The sequence below is a fragment of the Dama dama genome, chromosome 9 (assembly GCF_033118175.1).
Source record: "Dama dama isolate Ldn47 chromosome 9, ASM3311817v1, whole genome shotgun sequence".
Classification (NCBI taxonomy): domain Eukaryota; kingdom Metazoa; phylum Chordata; class Mammalia; order Artiodactyla; family Cervidae; genus Dama; species Dama dama.
The window spans coordinates 10,469,365-10,492,995 of record NC_083689.1 but is presented as its reverse complement, the minus strand read 5'-3'; the positions used below and the strand labels follow the sequence as shown (position 1 = coordinate 10,492,995).

Sequence of the window (23,631 nt, the reverse complement as noted above, 5' to 3'; positions counted from 1 at the left end):
CCGGGGGATGGAGGCAGGGGTCCCTCAGGGGTCCTCCCGACCTCCTGGTGAAAAGAGAAGCTGTTCTGGGGATGGCAGACAGGATGTGGTCAGTGGGAGGAGCAGGGAGCAAACACCCTCCAATGTTTGGGGCAAGAGGTGGGGTGGGCGGCCCTGGGCAGGAGCTTAGCCACTGAAGGGGGAGTAGAGCAGTGGATGGGCCCCAGGGGTCGGTCCAGGTGCCACCTGGTCCCTGGGGCTGCCGAGCAAGTGGGCAGGACCAGGAAAGGCGTGACTGGCAGGAGCTTGGTAGCATCTTTGGGGAGGGCAGCTGTGTTTTCAGCTCTGTAGGGGGATGGCAGATGGAGGTGTGGAGGCGGGGACAGTAGGGGTTGCCTCGGGGGGGGGGTGCTGGCAGACCGAGGAGGGGGAAGGAGCAGGAAGGGCTGGCTTCAAGCTGCATGGAAGTGAGGGGGGAGCTCGGAACTGGACCCTGTCTAGAGAAGAATTGACTAGTGTCTCAGGTTTTTCAGGCAAACGAGTTATTTCATTGGGAGGGGGGAAGGGAGCCCCTCTGCGAGGAGAGTGTGGGCTCAGGTGAGGCTGGTTGGGTGCTGGGAGGGCCCCACAGGCAGGTGCAGGGGGGATTTTCTCAGGATGCAGATGTGATGGGGCCTGGAGGGGCAGCTGCTTCGGGTTGGATCAGGCGGGCCCTGCGGGGACTCCTGCAAGGGGCCCCAGCTGGCGTCTGCCCTGCCCCACCCCTTCTCTTTGGCCCGCCTCTTCCCCCCCCCCCCCCCCCCCCCACAGCTCCAGTGGTCAGCAGGCGCCTTGAGCAAGCTTTATCTACTTCCTCCTGGCCTGGGGGTGGGGTGTACATCAGCTGGGCCTGTGACTGTCCCCACGACCTCCAGTCTCTGAGCATGGGGTCTCCTGCACCTCTCAGCAAGGGGCCCAGAGCAATAAAAGTCCTCCGTGGGGCTCCAGTGGCGCCTGATGATCAGGCAGCCCTGGCGGATGTGGGCCACACAGCCCTCAGACTATCCAAGCATCATCCAGACCAGGTGACAGAGGCCCTGGGAGGAGTGAGATGACATGATTGGGCCCTGGTGGCTGCTCGCTCAGCCCAGTGTCTGCTGGGAGCAGAGAACAGATGCACCCATGTGACCTTTCTGTCACTTGGAGCCAAGCTGCTTGGGCCTGAGACCATCCAAAGCCCTCCCCGCCCTCGTCCCATCCTCCTCGATCCCCTAGAAGTGTGATGCACGTGAGTCACATTTCCACAAGTGTGCGTCAAAGGGGCAGGCTCTGCCTGAAGCCCTGGGTCATGTGTCTACACTCACGTGAGTGTGGGTGTTTTCAGATGAAACTCTGTTCATACTCCTGTGTCTCTGTGTGTGCGCAGGTGTGAGCACGGTTGTATGAGAATGTGTACTGATGCCTGTGTGTCCGCATCTGCACAGATAGGCTCACATTCGTGCTTGTTGTGTGTTCACGACCACACACATGCATTCACATGACCGTAATTAAGGTGCAGATCTACAATTTGCATTCTTCCCTGTCTCACCTGGCTCAGAAGTGCACAAATAGCCACCTTCCACAGCTTGTGCTACCCAGGAACATCCTGAGATCAGCTCTCATTGTTTCTGGGAGACAGTCAAGTGGGCGAGACCTCTGAACATGGACAAGCTCATAGATTCCGAGCCGTCTTCCTTGCGGTGGCATCCGAGGAGCTTGGTGACAGGGCTCAAGAATCGGGCATTTTGGAAAGAAAGCGAGAAGTTCCAAAAAGTTGCATTCCTAGGGAACTGAGCCCTTTCATAGTTTCACATACTTTTTTTAAAAACAGTGCTTTTTTTTCCTAACTTTTTATTTTATACTGGCGTATGGCCGATTAACAAGCAATGTTACCATAGTTTCACATGAACAGCGAAGGGGTTCAGCCATATATTAACAGCTTTTTGTAATGTTTATTTTGTATTTAATTATTTGGCTGGGCCAGGTCTTAGTCGCCATGTGGGATCTAGTTCCTCAACCAGGGATCAAACCCAGGCCCCCTGCATTGGGGTGGGGGGCTGGCACAGGGTAGAGAGCTTGGAGTCCTAGCTGCCAGACCACCACGATGTCCCTAAACAGCCTTATTGGCTATACAGTTATACCCTGTACACTGTAAATGGCACTAATTTGAAGTGTGTAATTGGATGAGTTGTGACACACGCAAGCACCCAGGAGCCCACAACTACTGCCAAGATAAAGAGCACATCCATTGCCCGAAAGGTCTCCCTAGCTCCTTTGTCCTCCCACCCTAACACCCTCCCTCAAGCAGCCAACAGTCAGCAGTCTGTAGATTAGTTTGCATTTTCTAAAATTTCTGTACAGTTGACCCTTGAACAATGTGGGGTTTAAGGATGCAGACCTCCATACACACACACAGTCAAAATCCATGTATCACTTTACAGTTACACACAGCACTCCACCCTGGGATTCAGCCAACCACAGGTCGCGTCGTACTAAAGTCCATAATGAGCGTGTGCTTCCCAGGGGGCTCAGCGGTAAAGAATCTACCTGCCAATGCAGGAGACGCAGGTTCCATCCCTGAGTCAGGAAGATCCCCTGGAGGAGGGCATGGTAGCCCACTCCAGTGGTCTTGCCTGGGAAATCCCATGGACAGAGGAGCCTGGCGGGCAACAGTCCATGGGTTCACAAAGAGTCGGACACGACTGAGTGACTAAACATGCAAAATACATATATAGTGAAAAAAATCTGCATATAAGTGGACCCACGGAGTTCAAATCCATGTTGTTCAAGGGTCAGGAGTATGCAATCCTGTATATACACTGCTTTGAAATTTTTATTGAGGTGAAATTCACATCACATTAACATACAACATTCATATAACATTAAAGTGAACAATTCATTGATATTTAGCATGTTCATAATGTTATGCAGCCGTCACCTCTGTGTAGCTCCAGAACTTTTTCATCACCCCAAAAGGAAACTGTGCGTCCATCAGCAGTTTCTCACCTTTCCCCCACCTCGCTCCCCAGCCCCTGGCAACCACTAGTCTGTGGTTTTGCCCATTTCTATGGATTTACCCATTCTGGATATTTCCTAATAGATGGATCCTATAACACGTAACCTTTGGTGTCTGGCTTTTTTCATCCAGCGTGATGGTTTCAGGGTTCATCCACATTGTAGCAAGGACCATTCCACTCTTTCATCAACTGATGGAAATATGGGTTTTTTCCACCTTTTGGCTAATAGGGTTGTTGTGAACGCATGTGTACAAGTATCTGGATACCTGTCTTTAAGTCCTTGGGGTTCATACCTAGGAGTGGAATTTTGGGGTCTGTGTATTTTTTCATCTTCGGTCTTTCACTCAGCACTCAGGTTCCAAGATTGTTCTGTATGGTTCTGTGCTGTTGTGCAGGTCAGAGGTTGGTCCATTCTCACAGCTGAGTCGTGTCCCATCGTGTGGCCTGTTCATCCATTCACCAGTTTGTCTGCATTCAGGTTGTCTCTAGTCTGGGGCTTATAGAAACAATGTCAGTGAGACCATTTATGCACAGTTGTGTATGAACATCTGCTATGTGTCTCTGGAGTAGCTCCTAGGAGCAGTTCCATCTCTAGGAGTGGGTCACCTGCTAGGCATACATTAACTTTTAAGGAAACTGCCAAAGTGTTTCTATCGTTTCATCATTTTTCTGCAGGATACTGTGGCATTTTGAGGAAAGATGCATAGCAATGTGCACATCCATTTATCTGCTAATTCTGCATGAGTTAACTGACCCCAAGGAAATTCTCAGAGTTCCACACAATGTTGTCTGTCCAGGAACTCAGAAACCATGTTTCAGAGCATATTTCATGACATGGAGACATGTTCATTTGTACCAACAGATTCCATTAAGAGCAATTCATGCTTTATTAAAACGTGTAACATCTGTTGAATATTAAGCTGGAAAGAAATATACCAAAATTTCTTAATAATTTGGGGGAAAGTCTGGGAAATTAAATGTTCCCGTCTACTCCAACCTTCCTGCTGGTTGCCACTACCTACCTACCTATTTGTGGCCGCTTCATTATGTCTAGTTTGTTCAGCCTCACCTGTCACCTGCCCTCCCAGCAACACTGTGGGACTCAGTTTCCCAGAGTCCAGATCATCACAGCCTCTGGTGGCCCCTCATGTCCGCAGGGCTGAGTCATGCAGAGGTCAGCCTACTGTTTCTACAAAGGACTGGGGAAAACGTATGTTCAGCTTTCCAGGCCTTAAGGTTACTAGTCTCTGTCATAGTTATGTTGTTATAACAAAGGCAGATGTAGACAGTATGTACATGAAAGGGCAGAGCTTCATTCCAGTGAAACTTTTTTCTTTTTTTACAAAAATAGACAGTGGGCCTACCACACTCCTCCCTCCTTTGCCTTTCTGTTGAACGAATCCCTCTTCATCCTTTAGAGCCCCTCTTAGATGGTACCACTTCCCTAAAGCCTTCTCTGGCTCTCAGGGACAGTAGTTTCTCACGCTCACGGTTGCTAACCTCTCACATTTGTTTGCATATCAGCATCTCCCACCGGGCTTTGAGCCAAGGTCTGGTTCATCTTTGTATCTGCAGCCACACTCGGATGGCACACAGCGAGCCCCACGTGACCCACGCTGCGTTTCTGCCTCTCACTCCAAGATACAAAAGTGAGCCGTTGCCAACATTGACTGTCTTTTCTCTTCTCTCGAAATGTCTTCAGGAGCAGATGTTTTTTTCTAAATAGGCTTTTTCTGCTGGGGTCATTCTTTAAAATACGTATCTGACCACACCAGGTGTTAGTTGAAGCACACCTTTTGTTGTGGCGCGTGGGCTCCAGAGCCTGTGGGCTTAGCTGCATGTGGGACCTTCATTCCTAGACCAGGGATCGAACCCGCATCCCCTTCCTTGCGAGGTGGATTCTTAACCACTGGACGACCGAGGAAGTCATTTTAGGTTTCCAGAAAAGTTGCAGAGACCAAACAGGGAGTCCCCTGAACCCCTCACCCACGCTGCCTGAATGTGAACACCTCACACCACCAGGGCACATTTGTACGACTAGGAGACCAACAGCAGCGCACTGCTGTCCACCAACCATCTGACGGTATTCAGACGTCGCCGGTTCTTCCACTCCTGTCTTCTCTCCAGCCATGACCCTGTGCAGACAACCCCGGCACATGCAGTCATCACAGCTCCCCAGTTTCCTCTGGCTGGGGCAGCTCCTCAGTCTTTCGCAGCCTTGGGGAGAATTGACTGGAGCTCCTGTAGGAGGCCTCCGATCTGGGTCTGCCTGATGTTCTCATCATGATGGGAATGGAGTTGAGTTGTGGGTTCTAGAAGTGAATGTCCGTTGGAGAGTTCTCTGGAGCAAGTTTTGCGGGGGGCACTCCCTTCATCCTCCTCAGTGGGGTTTCGAGGTCCCCGAGTTTCCGGGCAAGGTCAGTCTTGCTCATCCCACCCTTCCTCTCTCTGCCCCTCTTGTGTTTAGGGGACATAACCAAGGCATGTGGGGCCGAGTCTTCATCTGCTTTGGAACTTGCCAGGGGAGGTTTTGTCAGAGAGGAGAGGCCAGGAAGGACTGAGCTGAGAGTTGGCTGTGGCCGCTGGACTTGAGGGTTGAGAGGCTGGTGGGGAGGGATGCGGCCTGGGAACTGAACAGACTCCAGGGGAAGGGTTTGATCTTGGGGGGGCGGGGCCTGGTGATGTTGCTTGGCGGAAACATGAACCTGAAGTCAGGGCCACGTTTAAGGACAGACGAGACTCCTTGGCCTTTCTGGCTTTTCAGGAGAGCCCATGGATTCAGGCCGTGGGCCTGAGGCCGTCTGTCCGGAGGTGGATGTCAGTGCTGCCCCCCCCTCCGCCCTCCACTCCCTCTGACGGTGCCACCCCCTCCCTTCCAGCTCCAGGACGTGCGCCCCGAGCCCGGGAGGCATGCTGAGGCCAGGCTGCCGGCAGGATGAGTGTGAACGAGGCGGGCAGCGCCGGCCGCCGGGGGCAGGCGGCCTACCACCTGCACATCTACCCGCAGCTGGCCTCCAGCGAGAGCCAGGCCCCGCAGCTGGCCTCCTGCCGCGTGCCGGCCACCAAGGACAGCACCACGTCCGACGTCATCCAGGACGCCGTCGCCCGCCTGCAGCTGGACGGCAGCAAGCGCTACGTGCTGGTGGAGGTCAAGGAGACGGGCGGGGAGGAGTGGGTGCTGGATGCCAGCGACTCGCCGGTGCACCGCGTGCTGCTGTGGCCGCGGCGGGCCCACGACGAGCACCCGCGGGAGGACGGCTACTACTTCCTGCTGCAGGAGCGCGACCCCGACGGGACCATCAAGTACCTGCACATGCAGCTGGCGTCCCAGGCCACGGCCACTCGGCGCCTGGTGGAGCGCGGCCTCCTGCCCCGGCCACAGGCGGACTTTGACGACCTGTGCAACCTCCCGGAGCTGACGGAGGAGAACCTCCTGAAGAACCTCAGGCACCGCTTCCTGCAGCAAAAGATCTACACGTACGCCGGCAGCATCCTCGTAGCCGTCAACCCCTTCAAGTTCCTCCCCATCTACAACCCGAAGTACGTGAAGATGTATGAGAACCAGCAGCTGGGCAAGCTGGAGCCTCACGTGTTCGCGCTGGCCGACGTGGCCTACTACGCCATGCTCCGGAAGCACGTCAACCAGTGCATCGTCATCTCGGGCGAGAGCGGCTCGGGCAAGACGCAGAGCACCAACTTCCTGATCCACTGCCTCACCGCCCTGAGCCAGAAGGGCTACGCCAGCGGTGTCGAGAGGACCATCCTCGGCGCTGGCCCCGTGCTGGAGGTGAGTGGGGGCCGGTCGGTGGGAGGGGGCCTTCACATGCAGGCTCCATGATCATTCAGATACGGGGCGGCAGCGGCCATGGAGACGGCCGTTACAGTCACGATTCCTCAGAAATAGGAGATTCAGTATGCCCTGGGTAGGACCACACGGGGAGGCACCAGGGTCCATCGGAAGCAGCATGAGCCAGGGGAGGGTGTAGGCAGGAGTCTGTGTCATGGTTTTCATGGAAAATCTCCAGTGAGTCAGGGCAAACAGGCTTGGGATTCGCTGGTGTGAATAATTTCAGAGTTTGGGGGCATAAGGACTGGCCTAGTTGAATGGTCTCCCCTGGGGTGATTCAGGGCCTGGGGAGAGCAGCCTGAGGGTGAAAACATCATAACAGAGGTAGCAGGGGGGACGGTGTGGACTCTGAAGTGGTTGGTTTGTGTTTGGAAGGCATGCTCGTAGAAGGGTCCTTTCTTCTCTCTAGGAATCCCCCCGGGGTCAGCCAGGCCCCAGGTGTCAAAGCCTCAGATATAGAAAACAACAAGTCCTGATCGATGCCTCAGTGTCCTCTTAATGTACTTCTGATGTCTGGAGGGATGGCACTCCGCATGCTAGGTCCCAGAAGGAAAAGGGTGGCGGGTCCAAACTGAATAGTTTGTGGCAGGGTGTTTCTGGTGGGGGTGGGGCTGTGGGGTAGAAAGAAGCCAGCGAGATGAGTGCAGGCCATGCTCCGGTGGCTGGGGACCAACTAGGGGAGGGGGCCACCTGGCACCCCAGCCTCCTGCTCCTTTTCCCGTGTCCCCATCGGCCAGACACCGCAGGAGTCGTGGCTGTGTCACTGTGGATGAGCCTTCTGGACACAGGGGCAGTGGAAGTGGTCCCGGTGGCCCTCACCCTTGGAGTCTTCGGACAAGATGCTGCCACATCTCAGAACGTAGCTTAACTCGTCTCCTGGTGAGAGCCAGGGCCACATGGGCGCCCAGGGGTGTGCACCTCTGGGTTTGGAGTCTGAGACCCTGCTTTCTTTCTTTCTGTTTTTAATAAGATTTTACAACGATTAAATAATTTCGAGTATAAAATTTAACCTCAAACAGTTAAATTTTATTAAATACAGCAACATTTTGGGTTGATCCAAAAGTTCGTTCGAGTTTTTCCGACATTACAGAAAAAAAGCAACAAATCGTGCTATGTCTTTGAGCAGTTTTAGGTCGATAGAAATACTGAACAGGTGGTCCAGAGAGTGGCCATATTCTCCCACCACCCCCCAACACACACACACACTTCCCCTTGTCATTAATGTGTTGTGTTGGCCTGGTGTATTTATTTACTATTGGTGAGCCAATACTGACACAGTATTATTAACTACAGTCCACGGTGTGCGTTAGGAGTCACTCAGCATTGCACATGCTGCGAGTTTGGACAGACGCACAAGGTCACGTGTCCACCATGAGGCTCATACAGAGTAGCTGCACTACCCTAGAAGTCCCTCATGTTCTGCCTGTTCGTCCCCCTGCCGTCCTTCAGCTCCTGGAAACCACTGATCCTGTTAGCATCTCCGTATGTGTGTGTGTGTGTGCACGCATGCACACGCATGTGCACACACCCCGTCATAGCTGACTCTTTGTGACCCCAGGGACTGTCACGCACAGGCTCCTGTGTCCATGGGATTCTCCAGGCAAGAATACTGAATTGGGTTGCCACTTCCTCCTCCAGGGGGTCTTCTTGACCCCAGGACTGAGCCCACGTCTTTGTGTCTCCTGCATTGGCATGTGGGTTCTTTACCACTGCGCCTCCTGGGACGCCCCACTGTCTGCATAGTTTAGCCTCTTCCAGGATGTTAGATGGCCGGAATCACACCGTCTGTTGTCTTCTCAGACCAGCGTCTCTGGCCTAGTACTAAACACTGGTCTGAAGGCCCCTCTGCATCTTTTCTCGGTTCGAGACCTCGTGTCTCCATGTTGCCAAGTGATGACCCCTGGGTGTGCCAGTCTGTCCATCCTTAGAACCGTAGAGCCCCACCCACCCTGAGCATTGACCTCCGGCTTCTAAATAGCCAGAATTCAGTGAAATCCCATCGAGACTGCGCCTGCTGAGTACGTTTCAGTTCCTCTTTCTCTCTGACGATCTCTGAGATCATCAACCAGAAACTAGCTGGGGCCGTCCAGCCGGGCCCCATGCCAGCACACATGGCCTGTTTCTGTCTCCTAACACATAACGTAAAGATTCCTTGGCTTTTTTTTTTTTTTTGCACAAGTGTGTTTTAAAAACTCCCGAGTGATCTGGCCACAGAATGGACACTTTTCTCTTCAACTGTGTTCCCTGCATGCATTCCCTCCTCTCATCCATTCCTCCTGAAAATACTTCATGTTCAGGCTCTGTTCTCAGCACTGGGCTGTGCAGTGGCCAAAACCGACACAAAGGCCTGGCCACAGGGAGCTGGGGGCTAGTGGCAAGGAGGCAGGCAGAGAGAGAAACAGTGGGTCTCAAGTGTGAGCTATGAGCCAATAAGAACAACTAGGCAATCCAATGGGTAAGACTCTGTGCTTCCAGTGTAGAGGGCATGGGTTCAATCCTTGATTGTGAAGCTAAGATCCCACATGCTGCATGGCATAGCCAAAAGCAAACAAACAAAAAAACAGAGAGTGAAGTGAGTCAGAAAACGAAAAACAAATATTGTGCATTAACACGTCTATAGAATCTATAAAGATGGAACTAATGAATCTATTTGCAGGGCAGCAGTGGAGATGTAGAGATCAGACTTGTGAACACAGTTGGGGGTGGAGAGAGTGCGATGAATTGGGAGAGCAGCATGGAAGCATACGTTACCACACGTACAATAGATAGTGGGAATTTGCTGCATGATGCAGACGGCTCTGTGACCACCTACAGGGGTGGGATGGGGGGGGAGGTGGGAGGGAGTTTCAAGAGGGAGAGGACGTGTGTATACCTGTGGCTGATTCATGGTGATGGATGGCAGAAACCAGCACAATATTGTAAAGCAATTATTCTCCAATTAAAAGCGGACAAGTTTTTTAAAAAAAAGAACAGTGGTGGGCTCAAGGAATAACAGGTAGGGAAACGAGGCGAGAAGGTGATGTGTGCCAGGCCTGGATAGAGGACACAGCCAGAGCAAAGTCCAGGAGGCTTGGACCGTGCCTGGCGTGTGGAAGCAAAGTCAGGGGTCCTGGAGGGCATGGGAAGGGGCCAGAGTGGAGTGAGAAGGGGCAGAGCAGAAGGTGATGGGGACAGGGTGGGTGCCAGGTCATTCAAGACCTTGCAGGATTGCAGGGTGGGTCCTGTGTGTTATGGGAGCTACGGAGGGTATCCTAGGTTTAAAAAAAAAAATTTATTTATTTACTTGGTTGTGCCACTCATGATGTGGGCTCCTGGTTCCCCAACCAGGGATCGAACCTAAGGCCCCCGCATTGGAGGTGCAGAGTCTCAACCACTGTGCCCCACTGTGCTCCCAGCAGTGGCTGGATAACATGGTGCAGACACTCAGTGACTTTAGAACTGGGGACAGGAACAAGAGAGCAGACCCAGCATTTCCTGAGCGTGGCGATTTGCCAAGTGAACCATTCACCCCTCACAGAACCAGGCAGACCGGGGCGGGGTGGGCCACACCAAGGTGAGATGAGGACGCCAAGCCCCAAGTTTCAGCGCAGCACAGCAGGGGAGCAGCATGGACACTGCGGCTCAGCCTTCCTTCTAGATGAGGAGCATCTCGGGCACCAGAACCAGGTTCCTAGTGCCGCCGTCACAAAGCATCACAGGCTCGTTGGCGTCAGAGAGGAATTCCCTCCCTCCCTCACTTCTGGAGGCCTGGAGTCTGAAGCTAGGTGTGGGCAGAGCCTCACTCCCTCCAAAGGCTCTAGGAAAGGACGCTTCCATGCCTCTTGCAGCTTCCGGGGCTCCGGGCAGGCGCTCCTGGGCTCGTGGCCACATCGCTATAATCCCAGTCTTTGTCATCACACCGCCTTCTCTTCCTCTAAAGACGCCAGTCATCGGGTTTAGGACCGGCCCCAATCCAGGATGACCTCATCCTAACTAATGACGTCAGCAGAGACTCACTGCCATATAAGGCCACGTTCACAGGTTCTGGTGTCAGGATGATATATACAAGCCTTCTGTGGGGGCACGTAAGTCAGTCCACAGCAACGCCCTGCCAAGGGACAGCTGACTGTGTCTCACGCCTTCTTCTCCAGGGGCCATCCTGGGGACCCCTCCTTCCTCTGCTGGCCTCCACGCTCCTCCCCTGCTGTTGCCCCAGAGGATTCTGGCCCATTCTTTGAGGGCTGTTAGTCACCTCCGTGGCGGGTGTCTGCACCTGGTGAGTCAGATGCCTCTGACCTCGCCCGGCTGCGTCCCTCGAGCCTCAAGGGTGTGAGCCAGCGAGGCTAAATTTCTCCAGGGGTTTCAGGAGCTGCTGGAGGGAGGAGCCCGTGCCAGCTTCCAAAACAGGCTTGAGCCAAAGGCACGTCATGGCCTTAAATGTGCTTCCTGAGGCGACCGTTTGGGAAGGGAGAAGGTGGTTCTAGTTTCGAGCTGGGCTGTGCCCCAGAGCACCGCTGACATCTGGGGCCGGGCCACTCCGGCTGGGGGCCATTCTGTGCATTGCAGGGTGATGAGCTGCCCCCCTGACCTCCAGCCGCCTGTTGCCAACAGCATCCCATCCCCCCAGTGGCAACAACCACAAAATGTCCCCAGACATCACCAAGTGTCTCCTGGGAGCCGAGTCTCCTCTGGGTGAGAATAGCTGCCTCAGTCACAGCTGGTGGTCCCAGGAGACCCAGGCACTGTTCCTTTCAAGTGTTGATGGCTTAGAATTGTCCGTCAGTCGGTCCCAACCATTCTGGGCTAACTTGAGAGTCACTTTTTTTTTTTCTAATGCAATACTTGATATGTAGTTTTCCTTCTTTCTTTTTGGCCATGCCTGGTCTTTGTTGTTGCTCAGGCTTATCTCTAGTTGTGGCGAGCAGAGGCTACTCTAGTTGTGGCATGCAGGCTTCTCACTGCAGTGGCTTCTTTGCTTGTGGAGCTTGGGCTCCAGGGTGCAGGGAATTCAGTAGTTGTGGTACATGGGCTCAGCAGTTTCGGTCCCAGGCTCTAGAGCGCAGTTTCAGTAGCTGTGGCACACGGGTTTAGTTGCTCCAAGGCATGTGAAATCCTCCCAGGTCAGGGGTTGAACCCATGTTCCCTGCTTCGGCAGGCAGATTCTCTACCACTGAGCCACCAGGGAAGCCTGAGAGTTACGAAGCCTGAGAGTTGCTAATAACAGGTATAATTAGCTGTCAAGCCGTCAGGCCCACGGGGTGTCAGGCTTCAGGTGCCACAGTCGTCATCACCTCTCTGAGGACTCACAGCAGCTCTGCTTATTTTAAAGACAAGAAAACAGAGCCCCAGAGAGGCGTGCTGGTGTGTAAATGTCCCGGGGCTGCCATCCCAGGGCGCTTAAAACAATAGGAATGCATTCTTTCACATTTCTCGACGCTAGAAGTTTGGACAGGATTGGCCGCTCCTGACGGCCCCCACGGAGAGTCCTTCCCACACCTCTCTCCTGGTTTGTGGTGGCTGCCTTTTTGGTGTTCCTTGGCTTGTGGCCACATCACTCCAGGCACCGCCTCTGTTTCCATATGGCCTTCTCCCCATCTCTCTCTCTATCTTGAATCTCCTTTCTCTCTCTCTCTCTCTCTCTCTGTTAACAAATAAGTGTTAATTTTCTTTATTTATTTTAATTTTTAAAATTTAACTGTGTAAGGTTTTTAGTTAGAGGGTAATTACTTTACAATGTTGTGTTGGTTTCTGCTGTCCATCAACATGAATCAGCCATATGCATGTGTCCCCTCGCTCTTGAAGCTCCCTCCCCCTCCCACCGCTCTAGGTTGTCACAGAGCCCCTGTTTGGGTTCCCCAAGTCATACGGCACGCTCCCGCTGGCTGGCTATTTTACATGTGGCAGTGCATGTGTCTCCGTGCTGCTCTCTCAAGTCATCCCACCCTCTCCTTCCCCCGCTGTGTCCACAGGTCTGTTCTCTGTGTCTGCGTCTCCTTTGCTGACCTGCAGGTACGATCATCAGTACTCTCTCTAGATTCCATACATATGCATTAATGTACGATATTTGTGTTTCTCTTTCTGACTTACTTCACTCTGTACAATAGGCACTAGGTTCATCCACCTCATTGGAACTGACTCAAATACATTCCTTTTTATAGCCAAGTGATACTTCATTGTATATGTATCACAGCTTCCAAAACTACAGAATGCTTTGCGAATTTACATGTCATCCTTGCACAGGAGCCATGCTGACCTCTGCATCGTCACAATTGCAGTGTATGTGATGCGGAAGCAAGCACTCCTCTCTCTTATAAGGGCACTGGGCCCACCCTATGTCAAAGACAGTCTCACCTCCAGACCCTTCCCTTCATTCCACCTGCTGCTTAGTCGCTCAGTCTTTTGTCCATCTCTTGTGTCCGCACTGACTGTAGCCCTCTAGGCTCCTCTGTCCATGGGAGTCTCCAGGCAAGAACACTGGAGTGGGTTGCCATGCCCTTCTCCAGGCGATCTTCCTGACCCAGGGATTGAACCTGTGTCTCCTGCATTGGCAGGTGGATTCTTTACCACTGGGCCACCAGGGAAGCCCATTAATTCCATCTGCAGAGACCCTATTTCCAAAGAAGGTCCCACTCCCAGGCTCCAGGGATAAGGAGTTGGGCATATCTTTCCGAGGGATGCGAGTCCACCCAGTACAGTCTGGGTGCCCCAGGCCACACCACAGGCAGCCCCAGCCGGATCACGCATAATACCCAGCCTGAGCCTGAGTACCCCCTCTGCATCTTCGTGAAAAAGATTTCCTCTCTCAGCTTGGCTGGGGCCACAGAAAGCCGATTGGGACTTTTTGTCAGCTCCCTGAAAGGAGAAGTTGAGTTGTTTTGAGGTTTGGGTGTCGCCGGGCGCCCCCCCAGGCGCGGGTTGCAAACTTGCTCTGCAATTCTGACCAGAAAACAGGAAGGGGGCATTGTGGAAAGCCGGTTCCAATCAGCTGATCTGCCTGCCTGCCACAGTTAACTGTTACTGTCACCATTTCACACGGCGTCGCTCAGCTGCCCTGCAGCCGCCCCACGAACCGCCCCCGGAAACACGGCATTCACGCAGGGCCGTTGTTCCAGCTCAGAAATACTGAAGGTGCAGAAGGCAGGCTAGCCAGGCAGTGCAGTCAGGGGTCCGTGACCCACGCCGTGTGCCCTCTGAGAACCTGGCGACTCTGTGTTGCAGCCCTGGCACTGGCCACGGGCCTGGCCGCACGGCCCACCGGGATGTGCCCCTCTGCCTTGGCATCAGGGCTACAGGTGGGAGCGGTGCTCAGGCTCGGGTTCTCTTTGTCCTTACTGAACTGTAACACTCGCCACTAATATTCGCCAACGCGCACGGGGTTTTAATTTCGAAAGCAGAAATGAAACGAGGATCCTTGCCGGCTGGACTCTTCCCAAACAGCCAGAAGCTGGGTTTTCAGTGCCTCCATGCAGCCACCGTGGCCTGGCCCACACAGTGGGAAGGCTGGGAGATTCTGGCACCCGAGCTGTTGGGGGCACCTGCAGGAGGCCAGCAACAGGACAGTGGGGCTGTTGGAGGTTTCTGCTGCCCCTGACCCCCCCCCTCGCCAGGGACCCTAAAAGAGCATGTCCTGGGACTGTGCCAGCCTGGGTCCTGAACACCAACCCCCACTGAGGGCCCCACAGACCCAAAACCACCTGACCCCAGACTCCTCCAGCCTCCCTCCCACCCACCCCATCAGCCACTGTTGGCCTGTCCCCTGGCAGCACCTGCCAGCTCCCTGGGCATGTCATCCTGAAGCAGCATGCCCCCCATCACTCACCTTGACCTTTCCTCATAGGGATACCTGCGCACACCATGTCCTTCCCTCCCACCGGGCGAGGATGGGCCAGTCCTTGCCCATCACTGGGGACACATGGGCAGAGCCACTCAGCTGGAGTGAGAGGTGGTTCCAGAGCCAGGGGTATGCCTCTGCGCTTAGATTGTTCTGTTTAAGAGCTTTGTTAAGATACAATTCACCCATTTCCAATAAACAATTCACTGGTTTTTTAAGCATATTCCAAATGTTACACCACCTTCGCCTCTGTCTAGTACAAGAACGTTTCCGTCACCCCAAAGGAAACCCCATCAGCCATCACTCCCCATTCCGCCTCCTCCAGCCCCTGGCAACCACTGATCTGCTTTCTGGCTCTGCCAGTTGGCCTGTTCTGGACGTGTCGTGGGGTCATACAAGTTGTGATCTTTGTGTCTGATTGCTTGCACTCAGCTTGGTTTTTTTCCAGGTTTATCTGTGCTTCGCTGGAGGCTCTGATGGTAAAGAATCCACCTGCCATGCAGGAGATGCAGGTTCAATCCGTGGGTCAGAAAGAGCCCCTGGAGGAGGGCACTCCAGTACTCTTGCCTGGAGAATCCCATGGACAGAGGAGCCTGGTGGCCTGCAGTCCATGGGGTCACAAAGAGTCAGACACAGTTGAGCGATGAATACACACACATCCATGCTGTAGCGTGTGTCAGTGCTTCATTCCTTTCTCTGGCTAAGTAACAGTCTCCTCTACAGAGAAGACCACATTTTGTTTATCTTTCACCAGCTTTCTCAGCATTTCACTCCTTTGTCTGGCCGACTCTGCAGTTGAGTTTTCTCCTGGGCCGTGGGTCCCCTCCCAGCCCCAGCCAGGCCAGCATCCCCCTCCACCCATAACAGGAGGGTCGAGGGTATGAGGCAGACATGGAGGTGATCCCACTGGAGACTCTAGGGGTTGACTGAGCCAATCCTGGGAAGAGAGCAGAGCCCTGGCCAGCAGCCTGCTCCAGGTATGCAGGCCTCGGGGGCATGCCGAGGGCCGGATGGGTGCCTGCAGACACACCTAGGACTGTCCATCTGTGTCACCCATCTGCATGGGCCTGCCACATCTGCTAAGAGCCTGGTGGCCAGAAGGCATCTGGCATTTGGGAGCAGTGAGGAGTGAATGTGTGGGGCAGGCCACCAGGGGCCTCGGAAAGCAGGCCAGGGTTCTTGAGCCGAGGCATCTAATCAAAGTAGACCGTCCAAGGGGAGGAAGAGGCTGGGTCGGAGATGGCTGCGTGTGCTGCCTGTGGCTTCTCCCAGGATGCTAGTGAGGACTGTGGTCTTGGGGGCGGGCTTCATCCAAGGGATGTGCCAGGAACACAGAGCCCCCTGGACCCCAGCGCTTGTCGGGCCTTAGAGGTTGTCCAGTCACGTGGGGACCTGCGGCAAGCTGGGGCACCTCCTGGTCTTGCTTGTTAGCTATGGGAGGAGGTGAGTTTGCCAGGAAGATTGAATGTTGAAAAAGGGGCATGTGGCCATGGACAGGTCTCGGGACCATTCTGGGGGCACGGGCCACAGCATAGAGGACACTCAGGATCAAGATAGAAGGAGGGAAATCACTGGTGTTGTGTGCTGCGCACCGCCCCTCCCAAACCCACAGAGGAGCCAGGACATTCAAAGCAAAAGGGTGTCAGGGCTGGGAGCCTTTATCTGGTGTGTGTCTGTCTGTGTCCAGGATCATAGGAACCCAGAGGCTAGATTGTGTCTCCTGTATGTGAATACAAAGGCATTTGGGGGTGTTTCCGCGATCTGTTGGGGAACGTCAGGTGTCAGCAGGCAGCTAACCGGGTGGGGAGGTGGTGGAATTAGGCTCGGGAGAGTCTAGGGCAGCAACCTGGGGCACTCCAGGGCGAGATGTGCCAGCCAGATGTCCCCTGGCCCCAGCCAGTGGTCAAGGCTTGGCTGGTGCCAGGCTGGCCTTGAAGCTCAGTGGCTAGAATGTCAGCAACGTGAACATCAGGGTCAGCAGTCTATGTGGGGGAAGAAGGAGAGTGAGAGCCGGCCAGGGTGGACGCCTGGGAGGGTGGACGTGACCGGGAGACAGGCAGGGACCTGGGAGGGGGTGCCGTGGGGCCAGGAGGCTGAGCCATTCGAGAGCTTGCGAGGGAGGCCCCGGCAGGGTGGCCCCTGGGAGCAAGCAATCGAACGTCTGGGGGCTTCTGTCCCCCCGCGTGGCCTCCCCAGGATGTTGAAAGAAGTCACCGAGGGGCCCTGGGTTGGCAGAGCGGGCTGAGGGAGGGCAGGAGCGGAAGCCACAACCCAGGGTCGAGGGGGACAGCAGCAGGGCCTGTCCCACAGAGGATGAGAGAGGGTGAAGGAGGCCTCATGCAGGGTCAGCCTCACGCCTCACAGATGGAAACACCGGGGGGCATAGGCTGCACTTCTACACCGTTGACATTGGGGATGGGGACCGTCCCGTGCTCTGTCAGCTGTTGAGCAGCATCCCTGGCCTCCCACCAGATTCCAGTGGCACCCCCTCCCTCGGTCAGAACAGTCATAAATGTCCCCAGACATCACCAAGCGTCCCCTGAGGGGCAGAATCACCCCAGTTGAGAAGTTCTAGGCCAACTGCAGGCAAAGATTGATTTCAGTGTTAACAGATGTCCAGTGCCCAGATGGGTTGAGATTTGGGGGGCTCCATGACATTGTGCCATTGTGGTTACACGTCACCCCAATTCTGTTCAGTTCTATCTCGTCAGCTCAGCACGGGGCGGCTGGCGGGCGGGGATGCTGTTTCCGGCTGGCGATCTGCTTCGTTCCTGGGAACAGGCGGCTGGCGCTGCTTCCCGCCCTGTGGCCAGCCACAACCAGGAGAACTGCCCACCCGTCACCAGAAACCTCGTTTCTTTTTTTTTTTTTGGCCACACTGGGTCTTCACTGATGCACGCGCACGGGCTTTCTCTAGCTGAGGCAGGCGGGGCTGCTCTCTATTTGCAGTGCACGGGCTGCTCATTGCAGTGGCCTCGTCGCAGGGCACGGGCTCAGTAGCTGTGGCACACGAGCTTAGTTGCTTCGAGGCATGTGGGATCTTCCCGGACCAGGGATCGAACCCGTGGCCCCTGGATTTGCAGGCTGATTCTTAACCACTGGACCACCAGGGAGGTCCTCCTCCCATCTTCCTCACCAGTAGCAAAGCTCATTCAGATGCAAGGGTTGGGTTTTCCATCCAAGTTTGTGCTTAGGGCAAAATCTTCAAATGTTACTTGAAAAGCTGCTCGTCAATGCAGGAAAAAAAAAAAATGCAGTCACCCATGTGGTGACCCCCAGAGCTGAGAAGTCACACACTCCCTACAGGCTTTCTTTCAGGCAAATGTCATGAAAGAACTTTAGCAGATTTCTGGTGCATTTCATGCTGGTTTCTCTGCACTGGAATTTTGGCACCCCCACTATCCCTGTTCTCCTGGGGGTAACTTTCTGAACCTCACGCCAGGCGCTGACTGTGGTTCACCTCTTCTTTAAGCAACTCCCCAGCAGGAAATAAACCAAGACTGCCATGGTGGTTTTCACTGCTGGAGAGCACGCAAGGTTATCTGCACCGCCGCCCCGCCCCTCTCCTTGGCAGAATTGTGACGTATTCTATTGTAGCTTTTGGTTTCACCTCATGTACTTGGCTTTTTTCATGTGTTGCTTCACTTTTTTAGTGTCATTTTCCTTATCTGAGGTATAATTTCTTTTTGTGTGTACCAGGGCTTGGCAGACTAGAGCCCACAGGTGAAATCTGCCTGCTTCTACACATAAAGTGTTATTGGCACACAGCTATGCCTGCTCATGTATGTATCACCCGTGGCACCTCTTAAAAGAGTTGTGACAGAGACATCCTATGGTCCCCTGATGATGACCGTTGCACATCTGACCCTTTACAAGAACGGTTTGCTGGCTCCCTCACACTTTGTGCACGTGGAACATTCTAGAATATTCCAGTTACTTTCTCTGTGCACACATCTGACTTCTGCTCCGTTCTCCCTTCCCAGATATAAGGAAGCCAAGTTCCCACCCTGGTTCCAGATGATCCCTATCACCCAACTGAAATCTTTCTGCCTTGGTCTGTGCCATCTATATATTCATATATCCACTAACGTACATCTACCCACAGAGGAGTCTGAAACCCATCTTTGAGGGGTCAGAAAGGAAGGGCTTGCATGTAGATGTCCCAGAAGCTCATCTCGTAAGTTCACCTTTCAGCTCTCACAGTCCTTCTCCAAGTGCTCTGTGTCCCATAGGCAGCTGGGCTCACTTGTGCGGCCAGGGTGTTTGAGGTCTGGCTGAGTGCGGTGGGGGCCGTGCGGGGGCCCCCCTCCCAATCTTGCAGTTCACAGAGGGGCCCTTGAAGGGTTTCCAGCCACACCCTGGACCCTGAGGCCACCTGCGTCCTGCCTGCAGGGCAGTACAATCTGCCAGGCACAGTGGGATGAAAGCAGCAAGCAAGACCCCAGTGCCTCCCAGCCCTGCCCTTCCCCCCCGCCAGCCCCTGGGCCCTCCACGAGCTGCTGGGAGAGCCAGCGTGAACTCACTGAGGCAGGTGGGGCCAGGCCAGGGCCGCACACTGAGGGCCACAGCACCCTGGAGGAAGCTAGCATCGGGGTCCCGGATGTGTGCCCAGAAGGAGGCCCTGGAGTTGACGGCACGCGGATAATTCAGCCAGAGAGATGAGCCTGGGGACAAGCGTCCCGTAGCCCGGGCTTGGGGGTGGCTGTGTTCCCAGCCCTGGTGCTTAGTACATATCAGCAGGTGAGGGTGCTCCCGGCTCTCCACAAGGATGTCCCAAGATGCGGGAAATGGCGGGAGCCACAGGTTGGAAGGAGGGACCCGAAGCAGAATGCCCAGCTGAGAAGTGAGGCCACACCAGAGCAGGAGGGGGTACAGAAAGATGAGGGGTTGTCTTTGGGGGTGTGGAGAGGATCAGGGTGCCCTACAGCTGTGATTGCCTATGGCTTTTTGTCAGGGGGCCCCTGGAAGTTTTAGGGAGGGGACAGCCACTTGGAAGACATGGTCCACGGGCACTCTCCCCCCTCCCATGCCTCACAGACCTGCAAAGCTGCCTCTCTGGCTTGCTGCCTAAGAGTGCAGAGCCCTAACGCCTTGCATTCATCTGAGGCTATTTTAGACCAAAGTGAAAGTTATATTTTGGGGAACATTGAGTCTAAGAGAAGAGTGAAATTATGGGTGTATTTTAAGCACCCAGAAAGGCCTCCTTGGAATTTGCAAAAAGAGTTGATTAAAAGGCAAAGCATAGTTCCGGGCCCGGGACACCCCTGCCACAGCCACCGCCCTTTCCGAACGTTCTGGGCACTTCTCTATACCAGGTCTGGTGGAGTGTTGGCGGGGGGAGGCGCAGTGAAAGTGTCTGTCCACCATCCATCAGCCCATCAGCTACATCTGCCTCACTCTTTGGGGCGGGGATGCGGCCAGGCATCAGGTAACCACAGGGCCTGGCAGCCAATTTGTTTCCTGGTGGTTATCCAGGATGGAGCAGCTTCAGGGCCCTGTCCCCAGCATCACTGGGGAGTTTCCCTCTGGAAGTTGGCTCCTGTGTCATTCAGCCACTGCTGGCCGCAGCCAGCTCCCAAGGCCAGGCCCAGCAACACCTCAGTTCCCTGAGGCCCATGGAAGTGACCTGTCTTTTGGAAAGGCCAGGAGGTCAAACTCAAGGCTCTCGGTCCACCACCCAGCCGCTGATCAGTCCTCTGACCCCAGCTCATAACTGTTGACCGACTCCTCCCGGGTGCAGGGGGCAGTGGCCGCCCTCTGGCAACGGTCAGGTGCCTGGGCCCAAAGTCTTCCATGATGTGAGCTGTCAGGAAGTGTTCAACGGGATCCTCACCCGTTTAAGGGAGAGTAAGTCACAGCCACCTATGAGAATTTACAAAGTTCCACTTAGCCCTTCCTGAGGGCCCAGGGATCTCTAGGACAGCCGATTGTTTTAAATTGAAGTTTGCCTGGTGGCTCGGATGGTGTAAAGATTCTGCCTGCAATGAAGGAGACCTGGATTTAAACCCTGGGTGGAGCAGATGCCCTGGAGAGGGGAATGGCAACCCACTTCAGTATTCTCGCCTGGAGAATCCCGTGGACAGAGGAGCCTGGCAGGCCACAGTCCATGGGGTCACAAGGAGTCAGACAGGACTGAGTGACTAACACTTCCACTGTCTTTCGTAGCTAATTTACACTGTCGTGCCAAGCTCTGCTGGTGCAGCACAGTGACTCAGCTGTACACATACAGACTTTTTTTTTTTTAATTGAAGGATAATTACCTTACAGAATTTTGTTGTCTTCTGCCAGACATCAACAAGAGTCAGCCATAGGTATACATATATTCCCTCCCATTTGAACCTCCCCCCATCCCCCTCCCCACCCCACCCCTCTAGGTTAATACACAGCCCCTGTTTGATTTCCCTGAGTCTGCAGCAAATTCCATCAGCTTTATATTTTACATATGGTAACGTAAGTTTCCATGTTACTCTCTCCACACATCTTACCCTCTCCTTTTCTTTTTTAAAAAGTTTATTTTCAGTTGCACTGGGTCTTCATTGCTACACTCGCCCTCTCTCTAGTTGTGGTGAGTGGGAGCTACTCTTCGTTCCGAGGGCAGGCTCTAGGAGTGTGGGCTCAGTGGTGGCAGCTCACGGGCCTAGTTCTTAATGTTCTTTCCTGTTAGGGTTTATCACAGGCTATTGAATATGGTTCCCTGTGCTAAAGAGTGGGACCTTGTTGTTTATCTGTTGTATGTATAATAGTTTGCATCTGCTAATTCCAAACTCCCAGTCCTTCCCTCCCCGACCCCACACCCCCTTGGCATGCATAAATCTGTTCCCTGTGTCTGTGAATCTGTTTCCGTTTTGTAGATGGATTCATTGGTGCCATATTTTAGACTCCACGTATAAGTGATATCATGTGGTATTTGTCTTTCTCTTTCTGGCTCACTTCGTTTAGCATGATCATCTCTAGTTGCGTCCACGTTGCTGCAAATGGCATTAAGTCACTTGTTTTCGTGGCTGAGTAGTGTTCCATGGTTTATATGTACCATATCTTCTATATCTATTCTTCTGTCGATGGACATGTCGGTTGTTTCCGTGTCTTGGCTATTGTGAATAGTGTTGCGGTGAACATAGGGGTGCATGAATCTTTTTGAATTACAGTTTTGTCCAAGGATATGCAAAGCAGCCAGTTTTTTAATTTCTTAACAGAGTCTAAGGTTCATTTCTCAGCCAAGGGCGGTTCTACCACCAGGGGACATTTGGAAACATCTGGAGATTTTTTTTCTTTAATATTTATTTATTTGGCCATGTTGGGTCCTAGTTTTGGCACACAGAATCAGTTGCTCCTCTCATGTGGTATCTTAGTTCCCTGACCAGGGATCGAACCTGAGTTCCCCACATTGCAAGGCAGAGTCTTAACCACTGGACCACCAGGGAAGTCCCTGGAGATGTTTTTTTTGTTGACCAAGGGTGCTGCTGAACATCCTGCGAGTCACAGAACAGCCCTTCTGTGAAGAATGATATGTCCCCAAAAGCCTGTATCAGCTGAGGCCAAGACACCTGCTCTAGTTTAGGGGCCTTTAGGATGTGGGGTTGAAAATCAGGCCTGAGGTTCTGGACAGAGTCTTTCAGCGGGCCATGTAGATCCAGGAGCCACTGCCTGGACAGAGCTGCTTGGTGGAGGTATGAATGTTGGCGAGGTTGGGGGCGGAGGGGGAGTGGGGAGACAAGGTGACAAGGACGTGCAGCGCGGGAGGAGCGTCTCCAGTTCTGCCAAAGTGCCTGGACTGGTTCTTCCCCTCAGCACGTGACTGCACCCCTCCCCACAGAATCCACCACCTCCAGGTCCTCTGGGCAAAGAGCTGACTCTTCAGGAAGCCCAACTCATAGATGCGATGTGACCTACAGCAGGCTGACCTCTCCACTCTGCCTGCTGCTCTCCCCTGCCCCAGGGCCTTTGCACCTGCCACACCCTCCTGCACCATCATCTAGCTAGGTCCACCCCCGGGGTTTCCTGGGAGAGGCAGAGGAGAGCTCCGGAAGGTCCCGAGGCCAGCAGGGTCCTAGCACGGCACCAGCACTGTGTGACTCCCAGCCCCGCCCCCGAGGCTCCGCGAGGCCCTCCGGTGCTCGGGGCCCATCATTTCCTGCAGCAGCTCGTGAAACCCAGCAGCCCCAGATTGCAGCTGTGGCAGAGCAGGGAGGAAGCAAGCTCGGTGATGTGGTCATGGCAACGCTGAGGCTGGGGGGACGCCTCATGGGGATCCAGGCCCTCCTGTGCATGGGTGGCCTTCGATGCCCATTCCAGAGCTGCCCCTTAAAGAAGGGACTTCTTAAAGATGGGAGGGACTTCACTGGTGATCCAGTGGTTAAGAACCTGCATTCTTAACCTGCGTTAAGTTTCGATCCCTGGTCGGGGAACTAAAATCCCATGTGCCACGGAGCAGGTGAGCCCGCACACCATAACTACAAGCCAGTGAAGCCAAATAAATATTTGAAAAAAGTTTAAAAAGATGGGAGACACTGGGGAGAGGCCCCCATGAGAGAGGCGAAGGCTGGAGCAGGCCTGTGATGAAAGGTCAAAGGGAAGTTCACACCAATCCAAAAGAGGTGACTAGAAGCACTTTACCCCTGAGCACCGGGGACATCGAAGGGCCTTGGTTGCAGTGGTCCTGCCGGACTCCGGTTCGCACCAGCCGTGGCTCCCCCAGACCCAAGGAAGATGGAGAGACCCTCCCTCTAAGGCAGGCCCGGCTGTTACTCCTACTGCCCCTTTCCAAAGCAGAGTGGACACAATGGAGATTACTCAGCCATAAAGAGGAATGCCAACTAGATGCACAGGAGTTTGAGCAAGCCCCAGGAGATGGTGAAGAGCAGGGAAGCCTGGCGTGCTGCAGTCCTCGGGGTCGCAGAGTCAGACCCGACGGAGTGGCTGAACAGCAACCAGAGAGGAGTGAGACGCTGACACAGGCTTCG

General features: G+C 54.1%; 1 protein-coding gene and 1 non-coding gene across 11 annotated transcripts in view; one reads left to right on the top strand and one right to left on the bottom strand.

The window, feature by feature from the left end:
* The window catches only part of MYO9B (myosin IXB), a 109,092-nt gene that overhangs the window by 13,008 nt on the left and 72,453 nt on the right, over positions 1-23,631 (top strand). For all 10 annotated transcript variants that reach the window (XM_061149922.1, XM_061149927.1, XM_061149924.1 and 7 more), the window contains one exon: positions 5,894-6,801. In XM_061149922.1, coding sequence (XP_061005905.1) covers positions 5,950-6,801 — 852 coding nt within the window. In that variant the 5' untranslated portion in view covers positions 5,894-5,949. Of the gene's footprint in view, positions 1-5,893; positions 6,802-23,631 lie in introns of those variants that run through there.
* LOC133062997 (U6 spliceosomal RNA) lies at positions 13,036-13,139 on the bottom strand. Its single transcript, XR_009694314.1, has one exon. It is a non-coding gene; the product is annotated as a U6 spliceosomal RNA (small nuclear RNA).